Source organism: Lepisma saccharinum, chromosome 23, assembly GCF_977018435.1.
Source record: "Lepisma saccharinum chromosome 23, izLepSacc3.1, whole genome shotgun sequence".
Taxonomy (NCBI): domain Eukaryota; kingdom Metazoa; phylum Arthropoda; class Insecta; order Zygentoma; family Lepismatidae; genus Lepisma; species Lepisma saccharinum.
The window spans coordinates 16,469,786-16,484,703 of record NC_139251.1 but is presented as its reverse complement, the minus strand read 5'-3'; the positions used below and the strand labels follow the sequence as shown (position 1 = coordinate 16,484,703).

At 38.8% G+C, this 14,918-nt stretch overlaps 1 protein-coding gene across 2 annotated transcripts in view; it reads right to left on the bottom strand.

The window, feature by feature from the left end:
* LOC145977744 (discoidin domain-containing receptor 2-like) overlaps window positions 1-14,918 on the bottom strand; it is a 522,813-nt gene that overhangs the window by 206,320 nt on the left and 301,575 nt on the right. For both annotated transcript variants that reach the window (XM_083109999.1, XM_083110000.1), the window contains exon 4: window positions 10,392-10,539. In XM_083109999.1, coding sequence (XP_082966125.1) covers window positions 10,392-10,539 — 148 coding nt within the window. The remainder of the gene's footprint in view (window positions 1-10,391; window positions 10,540-14,918) is intronic.

The following is a 14,918-nucleotide window of genomic DNA, read 5'->3' as shown; positions in this document are numbered from 1 at the left end:
ACGTCAAAATCTGTTCGTGTTGACGTCACTTTCTAATCTCAGCCGAGGAAGTGACCTAACCTGAATGTTTCTCACCTGACGACAGACTGCGATTGAAAAACAGGTGAAGGTGAAAAATAATAAGAACTTGAAAACGGAGAGAATTGAAGTATAGATTTTGGTTTTTCGAGTTTTCTTCTTGCCGATAAGTTGAAAGTAAACAATTAATTATGTTCTTTGACTTTCGCTTTATGTGAGGGAATATACCAACGTTAGTATTGAATGCTCTAGTGTTTTACTGGTAAGTGATTATGAAATATACGCAATTATAAAACTGCGTTTTAACTTTGAAAACAGTGTTGTGTTTCTTTTCTACCCAGCAAGCCCTGATGATTTGCAGATTCTCATGTTCCCGACTAAAGGAGTAGCGGACTAACTTTGTGATGACTGGTGTTCGACCGGGGGACGTTGCACTTATCATTCAAGTATGAAGAAGTGATACACGTATTTGGAATGCAATAACGGGAGGTGTGGTGGTCCACTTCGGAACTTGAATATCATCAGAAAGGCTTGATGGATTGAGGTATTGGTTTGGTTCATTTCACTTCGATTTTCTTCCACTTTTGGCTAATCGCGAAGATGAGGATGAGTGATGAATTTGGTGACGGGACGCGTATTTCACATGTGCACATTGAAATAGAGATTGGGGGTGTGGTTTGTGTATGAATGCTCCCTATTGGCTAGCAAACTGACTCATTGATATAGGATAGGACACTGGCATTTATTTCATTGACTTGTGCGAACACTTTCTGTAAACCACAGACTACAAGCAGAACCATCTAGTTGGAAAAATACAACGCAATCGGATAGTAATCAATACTCGAAAAACGAATAAACTTTCTTATTGGAAATAAAAGAGGCAATATTTTTTAAAATGTTGCGTTGGATGAAAATTCTTATTATTTAATACGAGACTCGTATATTGGGTCATTTTCCGCTTTTCGTCAGATGCAAACAAAGATCATTTTTAATTGTTACTTTAAAAATCTGTCAAAACCTTGAGTAGCGCCAAAACCTTAATTTCGACTATATAAGCGCGCGGCTAGTTGTTTTGTAAGAAGTTGTTACAAACCAGATATTACATACTGGAAACAACATCACAAGATGAAAAGAGAGGAGTTTCAAAAAAGAAAAGTAGATGGCAGCACAAGCTGAAAGAATATAAATAAATTGCTGGAGGATAAGTATGGATTTAGTGAAAGTGAACTACAATACAAAGATGTAGAAAAGATCAAAGCAATGTATAAAAAGTAGATAATAGATGGAAAAGGAAAATATAAGTGATTTACATCATTCAACAAGTTCAAGCCTGTAGTCAATTGTTAGGCAAACCATAGAAGTACTCAATATAGAAAAAAATAGACTAGCCAACCAGAAACTTCTCCGTTACAAGCCACGCCCCCAATCTCTATTTCAATGTGCATATGTGAAATACGCTGACGGGACACTCACAAAGAACACCCATGCCTAGGGTCCCGTTTTGACTGGGACAGTCCCGTTTCAGAGACGCGTCTCGGTCGGCCCGTTGATATGATTCAAAACGACTAATTGCCCGTTTTACAAAAGTCTAAATGTTAGCTTGAAAGTCAACTCTAAATTTAGAGAAAGAAATTTGCTAAGAAATTCTAAAAATAATATTGATGGATTTTTTTAAACTACCGTCATGAAACACTGTGGCAAAACAGCTGGACTGCGTTTCAAGCCCTTTGTAACAATCAAAATGCTTCATTGTCGTCGATAACTTTCGAATAGTCATCATTTTACTGTTAAGTTAGCTAGCGTCTTTGGTTGTATTTTTTGTGTGCGTTTCGTTATTTGTAGAGCAGTAAAATCAGCATTACCAAGAAGCGTAGTATATGTAATTTCAATACAGACCTTCAACAAGAATTTAAACTCCTGCGTCTTGACACAAACTCAAAATACAAATCTCGCATTGTGTCAGATATGTGGGGTAAGATTTTCAGAGAGTTTTATGAAAGGTTGGTAAATAATAAAGCTGTTCTCAAGAAGATTGGATCTTCTAATAAATACTTCTGGATACCCTCAACTTCAGCGTAGAAGTAACTTCAAAATTTGATCAGAAGTGACAAGACACTAAGGTAGGGGAGCCAAAGGTGGCCACAGTTAAGCTATAGGCAATTTACAAATCTCCAAAGAGAGATAAATTTATGTAATTTTAAGAAATATCTCTTATAACTAATTAACCACATGTACCATATAAATATTTTGTAAAATTCCTTGTAACTTATTACAAATAATTACAAAACCGTTACATCTGTTTCCAAGTGTACCATGGGTACCAAAGGTGGCCCACTGCTTATAGTTTTGTAGAAAATGTTGCTTGTGTTCAAGGAAACATATTTATTCATGTTAATGAATTTTTTAATAATTTATTAGAGAAATTGTTTGTCCCAAACTTTTGATTGGTGACATACATTATGTATAGTAACGACGCATAACGAAATAAATAAAAGAATCACTTTAGTATTTAACATATAAATAACATTTAGTGATTCATGAAAGTCTGTGAAAATTTAACATTATTAGGTTGGAACTCGCCCCTGGACTACGTTTTTCAACAAAAATAGGTATCGCTCCTTTGACACAAAAATATTTTACAGTGTAACTATGTGATCAAAAAGATAATTATTTCAAAATATGTATGAAATATTAACATTCGTTAATTTCAAGGACATACACACACCAATTTCTTACTTACCTTAAAATAACAACGATAACTAATCAGCTCGATCCCTATCTTACAGAAGATGGTTGCTCGCAGCCCAAGACAGTTTGTTTTCTGCATAGTGCACCAGAGGGGGACTGGGTACATTGATGTAGTGCCATTTGTTAACTTTGTTATATACTAGTATGATTTTTGTGAAGTGGGCCACCTTGGGAACTATGGCCACCTTTGGCTCATCTACCTTATATGTAAGTCATGCAAAGATTATGAAATGAATAATTTTGACAACAAGCGCAGTATATCATATTTTATTTATTGTTTATGTATTATTATATATGCGATCCATACTTTAATATTATAATAGTACATTAATAGTGTCAATATTTTTATAATTAGCCTTAATTGATTTTTGAGGAGGGGGTTAAATGACCTCAATGGGATGTCCCGTTTTTGGGCCAAATTGTATGGTCACCCTACTCATGCCTATGCCAGGATTCGACCCCGGGATCCCTGGCGTCGTAGCGAGCTGTGCTAACGACTCCGCCACCGAGGACGGTTCACGAGAAAAGTTGAATCAAGACTAGCAATTCGGATTTCACAGTGTTTGCAGAGTAGAAGTGTGATTTATGGCAATTCAACACATTTTCAGTGAAAGTTTTTGGATAAAAGCTCAAGAAGCATTGGCAAAATACATTCCATCCTTGAACCTCTTGGTAAATCTCTGAATCAAGAAAGTTCCAGAAATGTGAATCAGGCTTAGAACCTCAATCATGCTGTTAGGCGGTCAACGAGCAGGTCTGGGGGCGCCCCTTTGTTCTCTAGGGAGTTGCTTTTCTAGGAGATCTCTTCGTATGAACTTCCGCCGGAACAAAAGCAGCCTGGAGTATGTTCCACGTCTCGGCCCACACGGGCACGAACAAAAGCCATGTGCGTAAGTACATGCGTGTGCGTGAGAGTCAGGTTTCATTGTGCGTCGGAAGTTCCAGATTGAGAATTGCAAGTTTGAAAAGCCGACCCGGAGATGAATTGCAGGAAGCAAACTTTGTTTAAAGGAATTTCCTTCCAAACAGGAGTCATTTGAGAGAAAAATAATATGAAGTTCCTCTGGGGAGAGGGTGCGAGACCTCAAGAAGGAAGAAGGGGTTGGGGTAAGTATTGTTGATCACAATGAGGGAGCCAAATAAACTTAACCTCTCGCTATCGCATCAAAAGTTTCAGCACACGATTCAAGGGGCTGCAGGAAATATGGGAGCGTATCTTGAATGCCGGCAAGTCAGGAGGAAAGAGGAGGGTGGGGGAGGGAGGTGCATGTAGAGAGAAAAGATGAAGGGCCTAGAAATTGAGAAACGGTCAAGCGGAAGTAATGCTGGAGTAAATGGGGAAAAAAGAGTCCTTTGCGCTCAGTTTAGGGGAAATATTTGTCTGAGGGTTCTTCAGCGTCGCTCAGGGGAGAAAGCTAAAGGAAGGTATCACTGCGCAAGTTCAAAAGGCTTCGTTCTACCAGACGCTACGTTCTAGTTTAGAGCAGGTAAGATTCTATGAACATTCTCCCATGATGAAGACATTGTCTGCAAGATTGCGTGAAAAAAATTCGAATGAAGTTATGAACTCTTAGTTTTGTCCTTAAATTATTGGAATATATCCAACTTTCTAAGGTAAATCGTGATTTGCCTTTTCGAAATGTTGTGGTAATTGTTCTCCGCTGTTGGTGTACTTCATTTGGGAAAGGATTGCTTCCAACACAATTACTAACTCTTATGAAATGGTTTCCATGAAATAAACACCATTTTTACTTTGTTAAAACTTTGGGGGGGAGTAATATCGGATGAAGCATGGTTTCATCTGAGTGGCTATATAAACTCTCAAAACACACGTATATGAGCAGAAGAAAATCCTCGTGCGATACATGAACAGCCTTTGCATTCTCAGAAAATTGGAGTGTGGTGTGGAGTGTCTCGTAGGCGAATTATAGGCCTTATTCTTTTAAAATAAACGGTTAACACGGAAGTTACACTTAGTTTGTCAATATTTCCAACAAGACGGTGCGACGTGTCACACTTCACATGTCAGCATGAGAGAAATTAAAAGTTTTTTTGGAGACCGAATTATCTCAAACAAATCTTTGGCCACCAAGATCTCCCGATCTCACCCCACCCGACTTCATCCTTTATAGCTTATTGAAGGGAAAAGTATACAGGAATAAACCCTGCACAATTGCAGCCCTAAAAGAAGCTATACATCAAGAGACTGATGCCATTACCGACGCCACTTTAATGAAAGTATTCCAGAATTTGGAGAGTGTTTGCATGTGGAAGCGGACCATTTTTAGCATCGGGTATAAGCAGATCCTGTTTTACATTGTTCAAGGTATGTGTATACAAATTTTCAATACAAAATTTCAGTGGCAGTTTTATAGACAAAGGTTTGGGGCGTCTAGCGAGGGAATCACCCTGTATAACTAACATTTCACAATTTGTTTTTCAAATTTCCTTTGCACGTTGCAAACGACATATCATACTATTGTAAATGATTTACAAATGAGGTGAGCTAATCTGTATCTGAACCTATACCCTATGAAGGCTATCTCTGGAGTAAGGCCGCGCACATCGGCAGGAGGGGGTCGAGTAGGCAGAGAGAATCAGTACAAGCTGCTGGGAAGGCTGGTAACTACAGTCGCTGCCCCCTCCACGTAATCCCGTTCCTCTCACGTGTCATTGGTGGAGCTGTCTTGCGTCACTACTTGCTCAGAGACTAGTTTTCGTTCGCCTGCTCCAGAGATTGTTGGAACAGAGTGTACATGGTATTAGATTATCAAATCCTTTAAATAGAAAAGGTAAAATTTACCGTGCAATATGCACCATGCCATGAGGCATATAAAAAGGTATGTAGGGTACACATTTTTCGATATCGGCCATTAAGAAGGTGACGTGATCGGCACCGGCCGTCTTTACCCACAGGGTTGCCCCTAGGTATCCATTTATTTGAGGCTGGGTGAGCCCCAGAGCCAATTTATTCTGGGACAGGGCCGGAAAAGTTCCAACCTTAGTTTACCCACCCCTAAAGCTGTGCTGGATTAGTTGGTAAGGCGTCTGACTGTCACGCAGGAGACCCTGTTTCGTTTCCAACTTTCTGTAAGAGGTAAATATGGTTTCCCCTTTTCGAAATATTGTGGTAAGCGTTCTCCACCGTTGGTGTACTTTATTTGGGAAAACATTCCTTCCAACACAATTACTAACTATTCTGAAATTGATTCCATGAAATAAACACCACTTTTACTTTGTGAATATATTGTTTGGAGTAATATTACTAATATTTAGGAGTTATCTTATAATTTCATGGATGTGAAACTTGTTCCCTTACATTAAAGGAAGAACATAAATTAAGAGCATTTGAAAATAAATCTTTACGAAAAGATTTTGACCTAAAAGGGATGAGAAGACAGGTGAGTGGAGAAGATTACATAATGTAGAACTACACAATTTACATTCCTGTCCAGATATTATTAGAATAATTGAATGAAGAAGACTTAGGTGGGCAGGTCATGCGTCACGAATGGGAGAGGAAAGAAGAATTTACAAGATTCTTGTTGAGAAAGCTGATGGTAAGAGACCTGTAGTAAGGCCAAGACGAAGATGGAGGGATAACGTTGAGATGGACCTAAAGGAAATCGTTAAGAATGGAAAAGAGTGTATAGATCTTGCTCAAGATAGGGACAGATGGAAGGCTTGTGTTGCTACAGCCATAAACCTTCGGGTTTAAGAAGACTAGAGAGTTGATTATCTTATTTTTTTCACATTTCTTTTCTATGTAGATTGTAAATTACATCTTGAACTGTTGCAAATAAGGTGGACAGCTGAATCTACGTTTCATTTGATTGTTAAATTTGTTAGACGACTTTTGACAAATCTCATTCTTGCTACGGACCTGGTATATCTTTATAAATTTCTTAACTCATCGCCACTAGTAGCCTCAATAGCGAAAAAGCGTCGTAAAATAATAAAAACACAAATTCAAATTACAAATCCTTTATTGTCCGTCCGCACGCTAACCCATTCACGACAGTGGTCGGTGCTAGCATAATGCAACGCGCATTTCCACGTAATGTGAAGCGATGTGAATTCATTGTATAAGCCTGGTTGGCTCGAATCTAAAAGCCGCCATGCAGATCTAATGATGGCAATGCATTTTTAAGCAGTGCAGCCGCATACGGGCAATGCGTTCTGTTTCCTTTTGTACCCTCAAACAACTCGTGCATGGGAATATTCATTTGATCTTGTTTGCTTGTTCTTGTTTATTTGTGTCCTTTAAACTCCCCTCAACCCGATATTTGTTTGCCGTTTCCATTTTCGGAGTGTGTAGTTTTCATTTTTGGCGCCCGGGGTTCCGAATTTCATTAATACCAATAATATCCGCTAATGGCGCTCCGAGACACGCATGCGCATTGCTAAAGCAAATTTGCTAATCAATGGCCCCTAAGAAAGTGCTCCAAACAATCGCTAAATCAATATTTTTGCGTGTGGCTAAAATATGATTGAGAATAGTCTGGTGGTAGACGAGAATATACCAAGGTTAAACGAAATGGAAAATCAGGGGCCGCGAAAATGCAGAGCAATTCATAATTTACTCCAGAACCCCCGAACGAAGTATTTGCTTTGTTTGCCGCTAGATTGTGTTTCTGTTCGTAACGTGCAGATAGGCCTACATTCTGACTTGGGACGTCACAGAAAAATCTTCAAATACTAAGGGCGCCGTGAAATTAAACATTTTGGGAACTCCTGGCTTAACTGACAGATATTGTGACTTTCTTAAAACAGACAGACAGTTGCGAGAGTGACAGTGAATCTGAAGCAGAAACTCTTGCAAATGTGAGCATGGAGGAATGTGACAACGAAAGTAAAAGATGGAGGCTCAGAAATAGAGGCCTCATATGTGTGTGACAAATATGGTATAAGTGTGTATAAGGAAGGCACATTCTCATGCCCTCTTCATATCTTAGGAATTCCCTGCGGATTAAAAAGTTCGTATTTTAATGTCGTGAGTGCCAACAAAGATTAATAATTATTGTGTAAGTACATTTTACCAGTAATATATATATATTTACTTTATATCGAAAACATGTGTGTCATTTTCTTTCATATGATACATTGATCTGATTCTTGTTTTCTACTTTTAGTACTATTACAACAATACTCGAGTATAACCTCATTGTAATATTAGGCATAATTAAAGAAGAGTTTGCATTTCGTTTGGGAAAATTTGTAACTTTTTTTTACTATGTTTCAAAACTATACTTTTCTTGTACAAATTGATAAATTACTATACTTTCCTGCCTTTTCAAATGCACAAAGAATGGTCATAGTCAATTAGAATCTTCAAAAAAGTACGTAGTCCATCCTCAGTACATTTTAAAGAATCGGGGTCAGTTTTGTGTAACCAAAAAAACACGATAGTAGTTAAGTGAAATGGAAAATATGGGGACGCGAAAATATAGAGCAATTCACAATTTTCTCCAGGACTTCCGCACCGAATCAAAAATTAACAAAGACAGGAACAGCAGAAAGAAGCACGTCTGTTAGAAAGCGACAATATTTTTAGTGCACTACTGACTGACTATGTGACCGATCAAAGAGATTTATGATGTGAAAACTTCTAGACAAAATGCTCGAAACTCTCGTCAAACACAAAATAATATATTAGGAAGAGCAACATAGAGCGCGTTCTTTAAGTCGTAAATGCATCATTTAAGGGGGGGAGGGGTTGTTACGTTGCCTAGTTACATCATCCACTCTAATAAACAACTAACGTCTCCCAGCAACCGAAACAGAGACTTTGAGGTTAATCAATAATCATTGGACTGATTTACAAAATTGCGTCAAAACAAATTTGATGTCATAATATGATACAATTGCATTTCTTTTATATTTTACATTTTAAACATCGCATCATTGGATCCCATGGCGGTGTAACTGGGTTCTGACTTAACCATGCCAGTCTGTTTACTGACTACTGTTTCCAAGGCATATTATCGGTTTTAATATGCTATCCTACAGAAAAATGAACGTCACTGGCAACCATGAATTTGTGCTGAGGCCTTCTGGGTATAAACTTGGACTGCAAGAGGTAAATCTTGTGCTGTTGCCGTCCTTGATTAATTATGTGTTTACTGTTATTAGCTGAATAATATTTTTCAGGATTTGTGAAGGTGAAGCTAAACTTCTATGGGCTGATTAGATTTCTAAATTTGAGTTGAGTAAAGGGAGACAGAGGAAGAAAAATAAGAGTAAAGAGAGAAGAGAGAGAGAATTAAGACAGAAGTAAACTACGAAATAGTGTTGGAAAGAAAGAAGCACCAGATGAAAAGAAGAGAGAAACAAAGGAAAGGACAAAGAAATGAAAATAGAAAGAAGGAAAGAGAGAGAGAGTTTGAGACAGAAATAAGTCTTGAAATAGTGATGGAAATACAGAAGCAATAGACGATAGAGAGAAACAAAAGAGAAGGAAAAAGAAATAAAGATAAAGAGAGAGAGAGAAAAGAACATAGAAATGAAATACGATATTAGGATAGAGAGATAGAGAAGCAACAGATGAAAGATAGAGTGAATCAGGAGAAACGACAAAGAAATAAATATAAAGAAGAGAGTGAGATTTAGACAGAAATTGATTGATTGATTTGCTTTGTCTTACTTCGCTTTTTGTGCCACTTTTGGCTAGTTTGCGAAGATGGGGAGGAGTGATGATATGATGAATGGACACTCACAAACATCCATGCCTAGGCCAGAATTAGATCCCCGGCCCCCTGTTGTCGTAGCGCGATGTGCTAACGACTCCGCCACGGGGCCGGCACCTAAATTTGAAATTACCTGAATATTTGTACAAATGAAAAAGCAGCAAATCACTTTCTGATAGAAACTTTCATCACACTCTTCCACAACTGTTATCTCTGTTACCATAGCAACATCAATGTTGCAAAGCACATAAACGTTGTACAATTTAACATAAATAGGAAACAAACGTTGTTGAACAGTAACTTGAAGATTAACGTTTGAAGTTTAAGATACATAATAATTACAATTGTACATTTAAAAATGAACATAAGAAATATGTGCTGTGTATTAGTGTACTTAGTGAATTGCTAAATTTATTAAATGTATGATTGTATTCTTTAATTTATATCATTCCTTTACTTCAGTTTTTAATATAGTTCCGTAGTGAAGACGTATATAAATGTACAGCACACACACACATAAACACGAGTTGAATAGAAAAAGTTGATGCGGGTCCCAGCAACTCGACGCGTGCGTCACAGAACGATAGAAAATATCCACACAGGTCAATTCTGGCTCCCATCTCTCCGAAATGTCCATACAAGTTTGATCCTTCATTATTTGACAACACAGCAACTTTCCTCCTGAGATTTCGGCCTGTGCATAGGACCAGTGACCACCCACGATCGTGAGGAAATTGGGGAGCTCCGAATGAGTGGCGTAACCCGGTCCCCGGTCACGGAAACCTACAACACCAACTGCGGGTTCGTCGCACTGACCACACGTCAAGTGTTTGTTGATCTGGCCGGCAGTCGGAACCCTCAAGTGCTGTTGCACCACAAGATATTTGTTATTATTATTATTGCTTCGTTAAAAAATATGTATAAGTTGGCAACACTTACGCTCCCAGTAGCAGCCATAGAGTTCGACCCTCATGCAGACCGTGCGAGGGTGGTAGCTGTAGGGGATGAACCTGACTTTGCTCGCAACGAAGGGAAGTTCCAGTTCCTGACGTACCGATGTATACGTGTTGCTATTGGCTGTCAGCACCTGAAAGAAAAAATAAATACTCAACACTTGACCTCCTTTACACACACACACACACACACACACACACAAACATGCATTAAGGAAATTCCATAATATGTTTCCGCCCGTATGGAGCAACACCTATGGATTTTTTCGTAAACCTCCATTTCAAGGCGATTTTTGCCCTAGATTTACCCTTACACCCTACCAATAAAGAAATTACACCTCCAGATGGAAAGGACAATCACAAACCAATATGGAAAGCACAGGGGCTGACAGAGAGTTTCAATGCCCGAGAGTACAGACTAGGCCACATCCGGAAAAACTTTAATCCTAATATCGGATAGTTTTCTACCCCGATTTCAAATATCCGGATATCGGGATATCCGAATTGTTAAAATTATGCGATATTCGGATCATTAGAATTATCCTGATGTCTGGATTATCCGAAATGCCTGGATATCCGAATGTGTGAATTGTCCCGACAGTTTTATAATTTATCCGTTTAGGGATTTTCGTATTTCACTGTATGGATTTTCTACGAACTCTTCATCAAATCTGTCCTATCCGGATATCCTAATTATCCGGATTCGGATTGTATGGATATCCGTACTATCCGCAAATTCGGATTACCTGGATATCCGAATTATCCGTAGTACATTACGATTATCCTGATATTCGGCTATCCGGTCTATCCGTTGCATCCAAAACGGATATAGGATAATTTAAAATCCGGATATCCGTTATCCGGATTTTATGTCCATCCCTTATCCAGACCCAGAGCCTCGTTAGTCTGAAAAATACAGCCCAGGGTGCAACGTGGAAGAAATGTTGACATGGTCACCCCTTACAACCCAAGTAGAATAATGGAAATTCATACATACCAATTACAATTCATTAGAAGAAGAAAGAACAATGGGAATTGGAAAGAAAGAAAACAACTGAATTGACAATTGCATAAACTAAGCATACAAGTACATTATTTAGTGGATATTGATTGTACTTAATTCAAATGAAACAATACTAGCAGAAGTATACAGACATACACTTGGAGCAAAGCTTTCTTCTCTGAAGAGAAATTACGAACGAACAACCAAAAGAGAAGGAGACTGCTTAATATTATTTCCAATTTGCATAAGGACAAGTTTTTATCGTATGGCGCTTTTAATATCCTTGAATCCTGATGAATAAAACACATATATCCTGAGGCCATCAAAACGTCTCAACCGCATTATTTCAGTTCCATTTCAATTATGTTGCTCTGAGTGGAATGATTTGGAATTGAGAACACGCAATGAAAGACCTTTTATTATTGTAGCAAAGCAAAGCAAGGAGCAGGCATAACTTTTTTATGCTTCTGATTGGAGCACGAGAAGCTGGAGAGAATTTTAGGAATTTTGGAGATGAACTGTCAGCAGTGACTGCTCTGACAACAGGACGTCGCCACTGGGTGGAGATGACAGTGATGTGCCCAAAGGGGTATTGGTGGAGGTTATAACAGTCCCTTTGGCTCAGTACTCCTAAAAAAGGAACATCAAAGGTAGGAAAAGATGGCGAAATGAGGGCCGACTCAAAGTGTCCATAATCCTGGGCACGCCACTGGGAGATGGTGACCTCCATGGCAGAGAGGTTAACACAGAGGTCCCGGATTCGAATCTAGGACAAGACATTGATGCTTGTTGTGAGTGTCCCTCCATCAATTCCATCATATCGTCACTCATCCTCGCGATTAGCCAAAAGTGGCAGAAGGCGAAGTAAATAAACCAAATCAAACCACCAGTTGGCTGAGGGTGGGAAGTAGCACTTGTTGAACTAGTCCTAGCCACCCTTCAACCCACCAAAAAACACTCGCTTGAGAACTTTTTAATATACGTTTGCACTAAAATCACACACAACGACATAAAAGATAGGGAGAAGAGGATGGAATGAAATTGAACAAAAATTAGAGAGAAATAGAAAGAAAAGAAGGAAAGATAGAAAAAAGGAGATTCAGAAAGAGTTGAGGGAAGGAAGACAAAGAAGAAGAATAACAGTAAAGAGAGAAGAAGCAGAAATAAATCATTAAATTGTAATGGAAAGAGAGAAGCAACTAAAGGGAATTGGAAAAAAAATAAAGATATTCGGAGAGAAAGAACACATAAATAAATGATGATAGAAAGAAATAAAGATATAGAGAAGCAACAGATGAAAGATAGAGAGAATCAGTGGAAACGACAGAAAGAAGTAAATGTAAAAAGAAAGAAAGAGAAACAGATACAAAGAAACAGAGATTGAGACAGAGATAAACCATGAAATAAAGATAGAAAGAAAGAAAGAGAGAGAGATTAAAACAGAAATAAACCATATAATAGTGATAAAAAGAAAGAAACGCCAGTTGAAAAAAAAGAGAAGCAGAGGAAGGACAAAGAAATAAAGATAGAAAGAAAGAGAGAGAGAAAGTGAGAAGCAACAGACCATAGAGAGAAACAGAAGAGAAGGTAAAAATAAATAAACATAAAGAGAGAGAAATAAACATATAAATACATTCGATATTATGATAAAGAAGCAACAGATGAAAATTGAGTGAATCAGAGAAAATGACAAAGAAAGAAAAGAGAGAGAATTGAAACAGATATAAATCATGAAATAGTGATAGTAAGAGAGATAGCCACGGAGCTAGAAGCAGCTAAAGGGGGATAGGGACGAAGAAAAGAGAGAAATGCAGATGAATAAAAGGGGAAATGTTACAATTCAAGACCTCGACAGAGCAGCTGATAATATTTCGCCCCCCACCTTGTCCTCCACAAATTCTCTGGTGACGCCAGTGCCTATCAATTTCAGAATACTCCACAGAAATTCCAGCGATATACAATATTAAACTTGGAAGCCTCGTGCCTTGTTCACAAGCAACACACCCATGGAAAAGTACTCTAAAAAAATTGAAGCATCATAAAAAAATTCTGCTATATTACCATACCCCTCTCGAATATCCACGATAAAATATTAATCAACCTGGGAAGCGGTGCTATGATGGAGGGGCCTCCTCACGTGGTTTCCACGTAATTACCCCGGCACACGCACGGCTTCTCTCGACTCTAATTCCACGTGACATGTGTCTAATGATAATTTGGTTTTCACATTATTAACTTTTTTTGAGTTTCCGTTCGGGATGGTTGAGTAACGTAATAACAAGGTTAATGACATGTTAAGTGCCTTACGCGTTTAGGTATAATTTGACATTCAACTGCCTGCACTCACATATTTCTTCATTTCTTTGTAATTAAATTGAGAGTTTCGTGGAACAGAACAGTTTTGTTTTCCATTTCGAAAGTGCTGCCTATTTTAATGGCAATATTGTTTTTCAAAGTTTGCTGCAATTTACGCACATATAAGCTAATCTTTGCATTCGGAGTATTTAAATAAGCTCCCTGAGGCGAACAGAACCTGTAACCGAAAAGTTGATAACATTAACTCTTTCAGGCTCCTGTAAAATATTGTTGATCGAGTTTGGCTATTTTAGGTTTCTTTCTTCCACTTTTTGCTAATCGCGATGATGAGGATGAGTGATTATGTGCTAAAATTGATGATAGGCCTGGATTCGAACGCGGAACCCCTGGCGTAGTAGCGCGCAGTCATAACCACTCCACCACGGAGGTCGGAGTAAAATACTATTATTATTAAATTTATAATCAATTTTCTTTTCAGGATCCTTGATTTTCTCCCAGGAAGCAACTGAAAGGGCACGTGTTTGACAAGGGGATGCCGAGAGGGAAGGTTTTGGAGATCAACCACACACACACACCGAATTACCCATGAAATAACACAAGTAAAATTTTGACATTTAAGGAATATTTTATTCGAGAAACTGGCCCTTTGTGCGTTCGATTGAAAGATTACTGCTTTTCCTTACATTATTATTTCACAAGAGGGGAGGAGGTGGGGTGGTAAGGTGATTGAATCTCCCCAAAACATAAAGGCACATCCTTGCCAAACTCGCAAGAAATGCGAACGATTTAGATGAAAGTGGTGTACTACGAGAGAGAGAGAGAGAGAGAGAGAGGGTGGGAGAATGAGAAAGAGAGGGGGAAAGAGGGGGGAGAGAGGGAGAGAGAGGGGGAGAGAGGGAGAGAGAGGGGGAGAGAGAATGAGAAAGAGAGAGAGCGAGAGAGAGAGATGGGGAGGGAAAGAGAGGGATGGAAAAGAGAGAGAGAAATAGAGATAGAGAAAGTGAGAGAGATAATGAGAGAGATAGGGAGAGAGAGAAGAGGGAGGGAGGGAGGGAGGGATGGATAGAGGGGGAAAAGGGAGGGAGAGAGAGAGGAGAGGGAGGGAAGGAGGGAGAGAGAGAACAAGAGGGGGAGAGAGAGAACGAGAGGGGGAGAGAGTGAAAGAGAGAGGGAGAAAGAGAGAGGGGAGAGAGA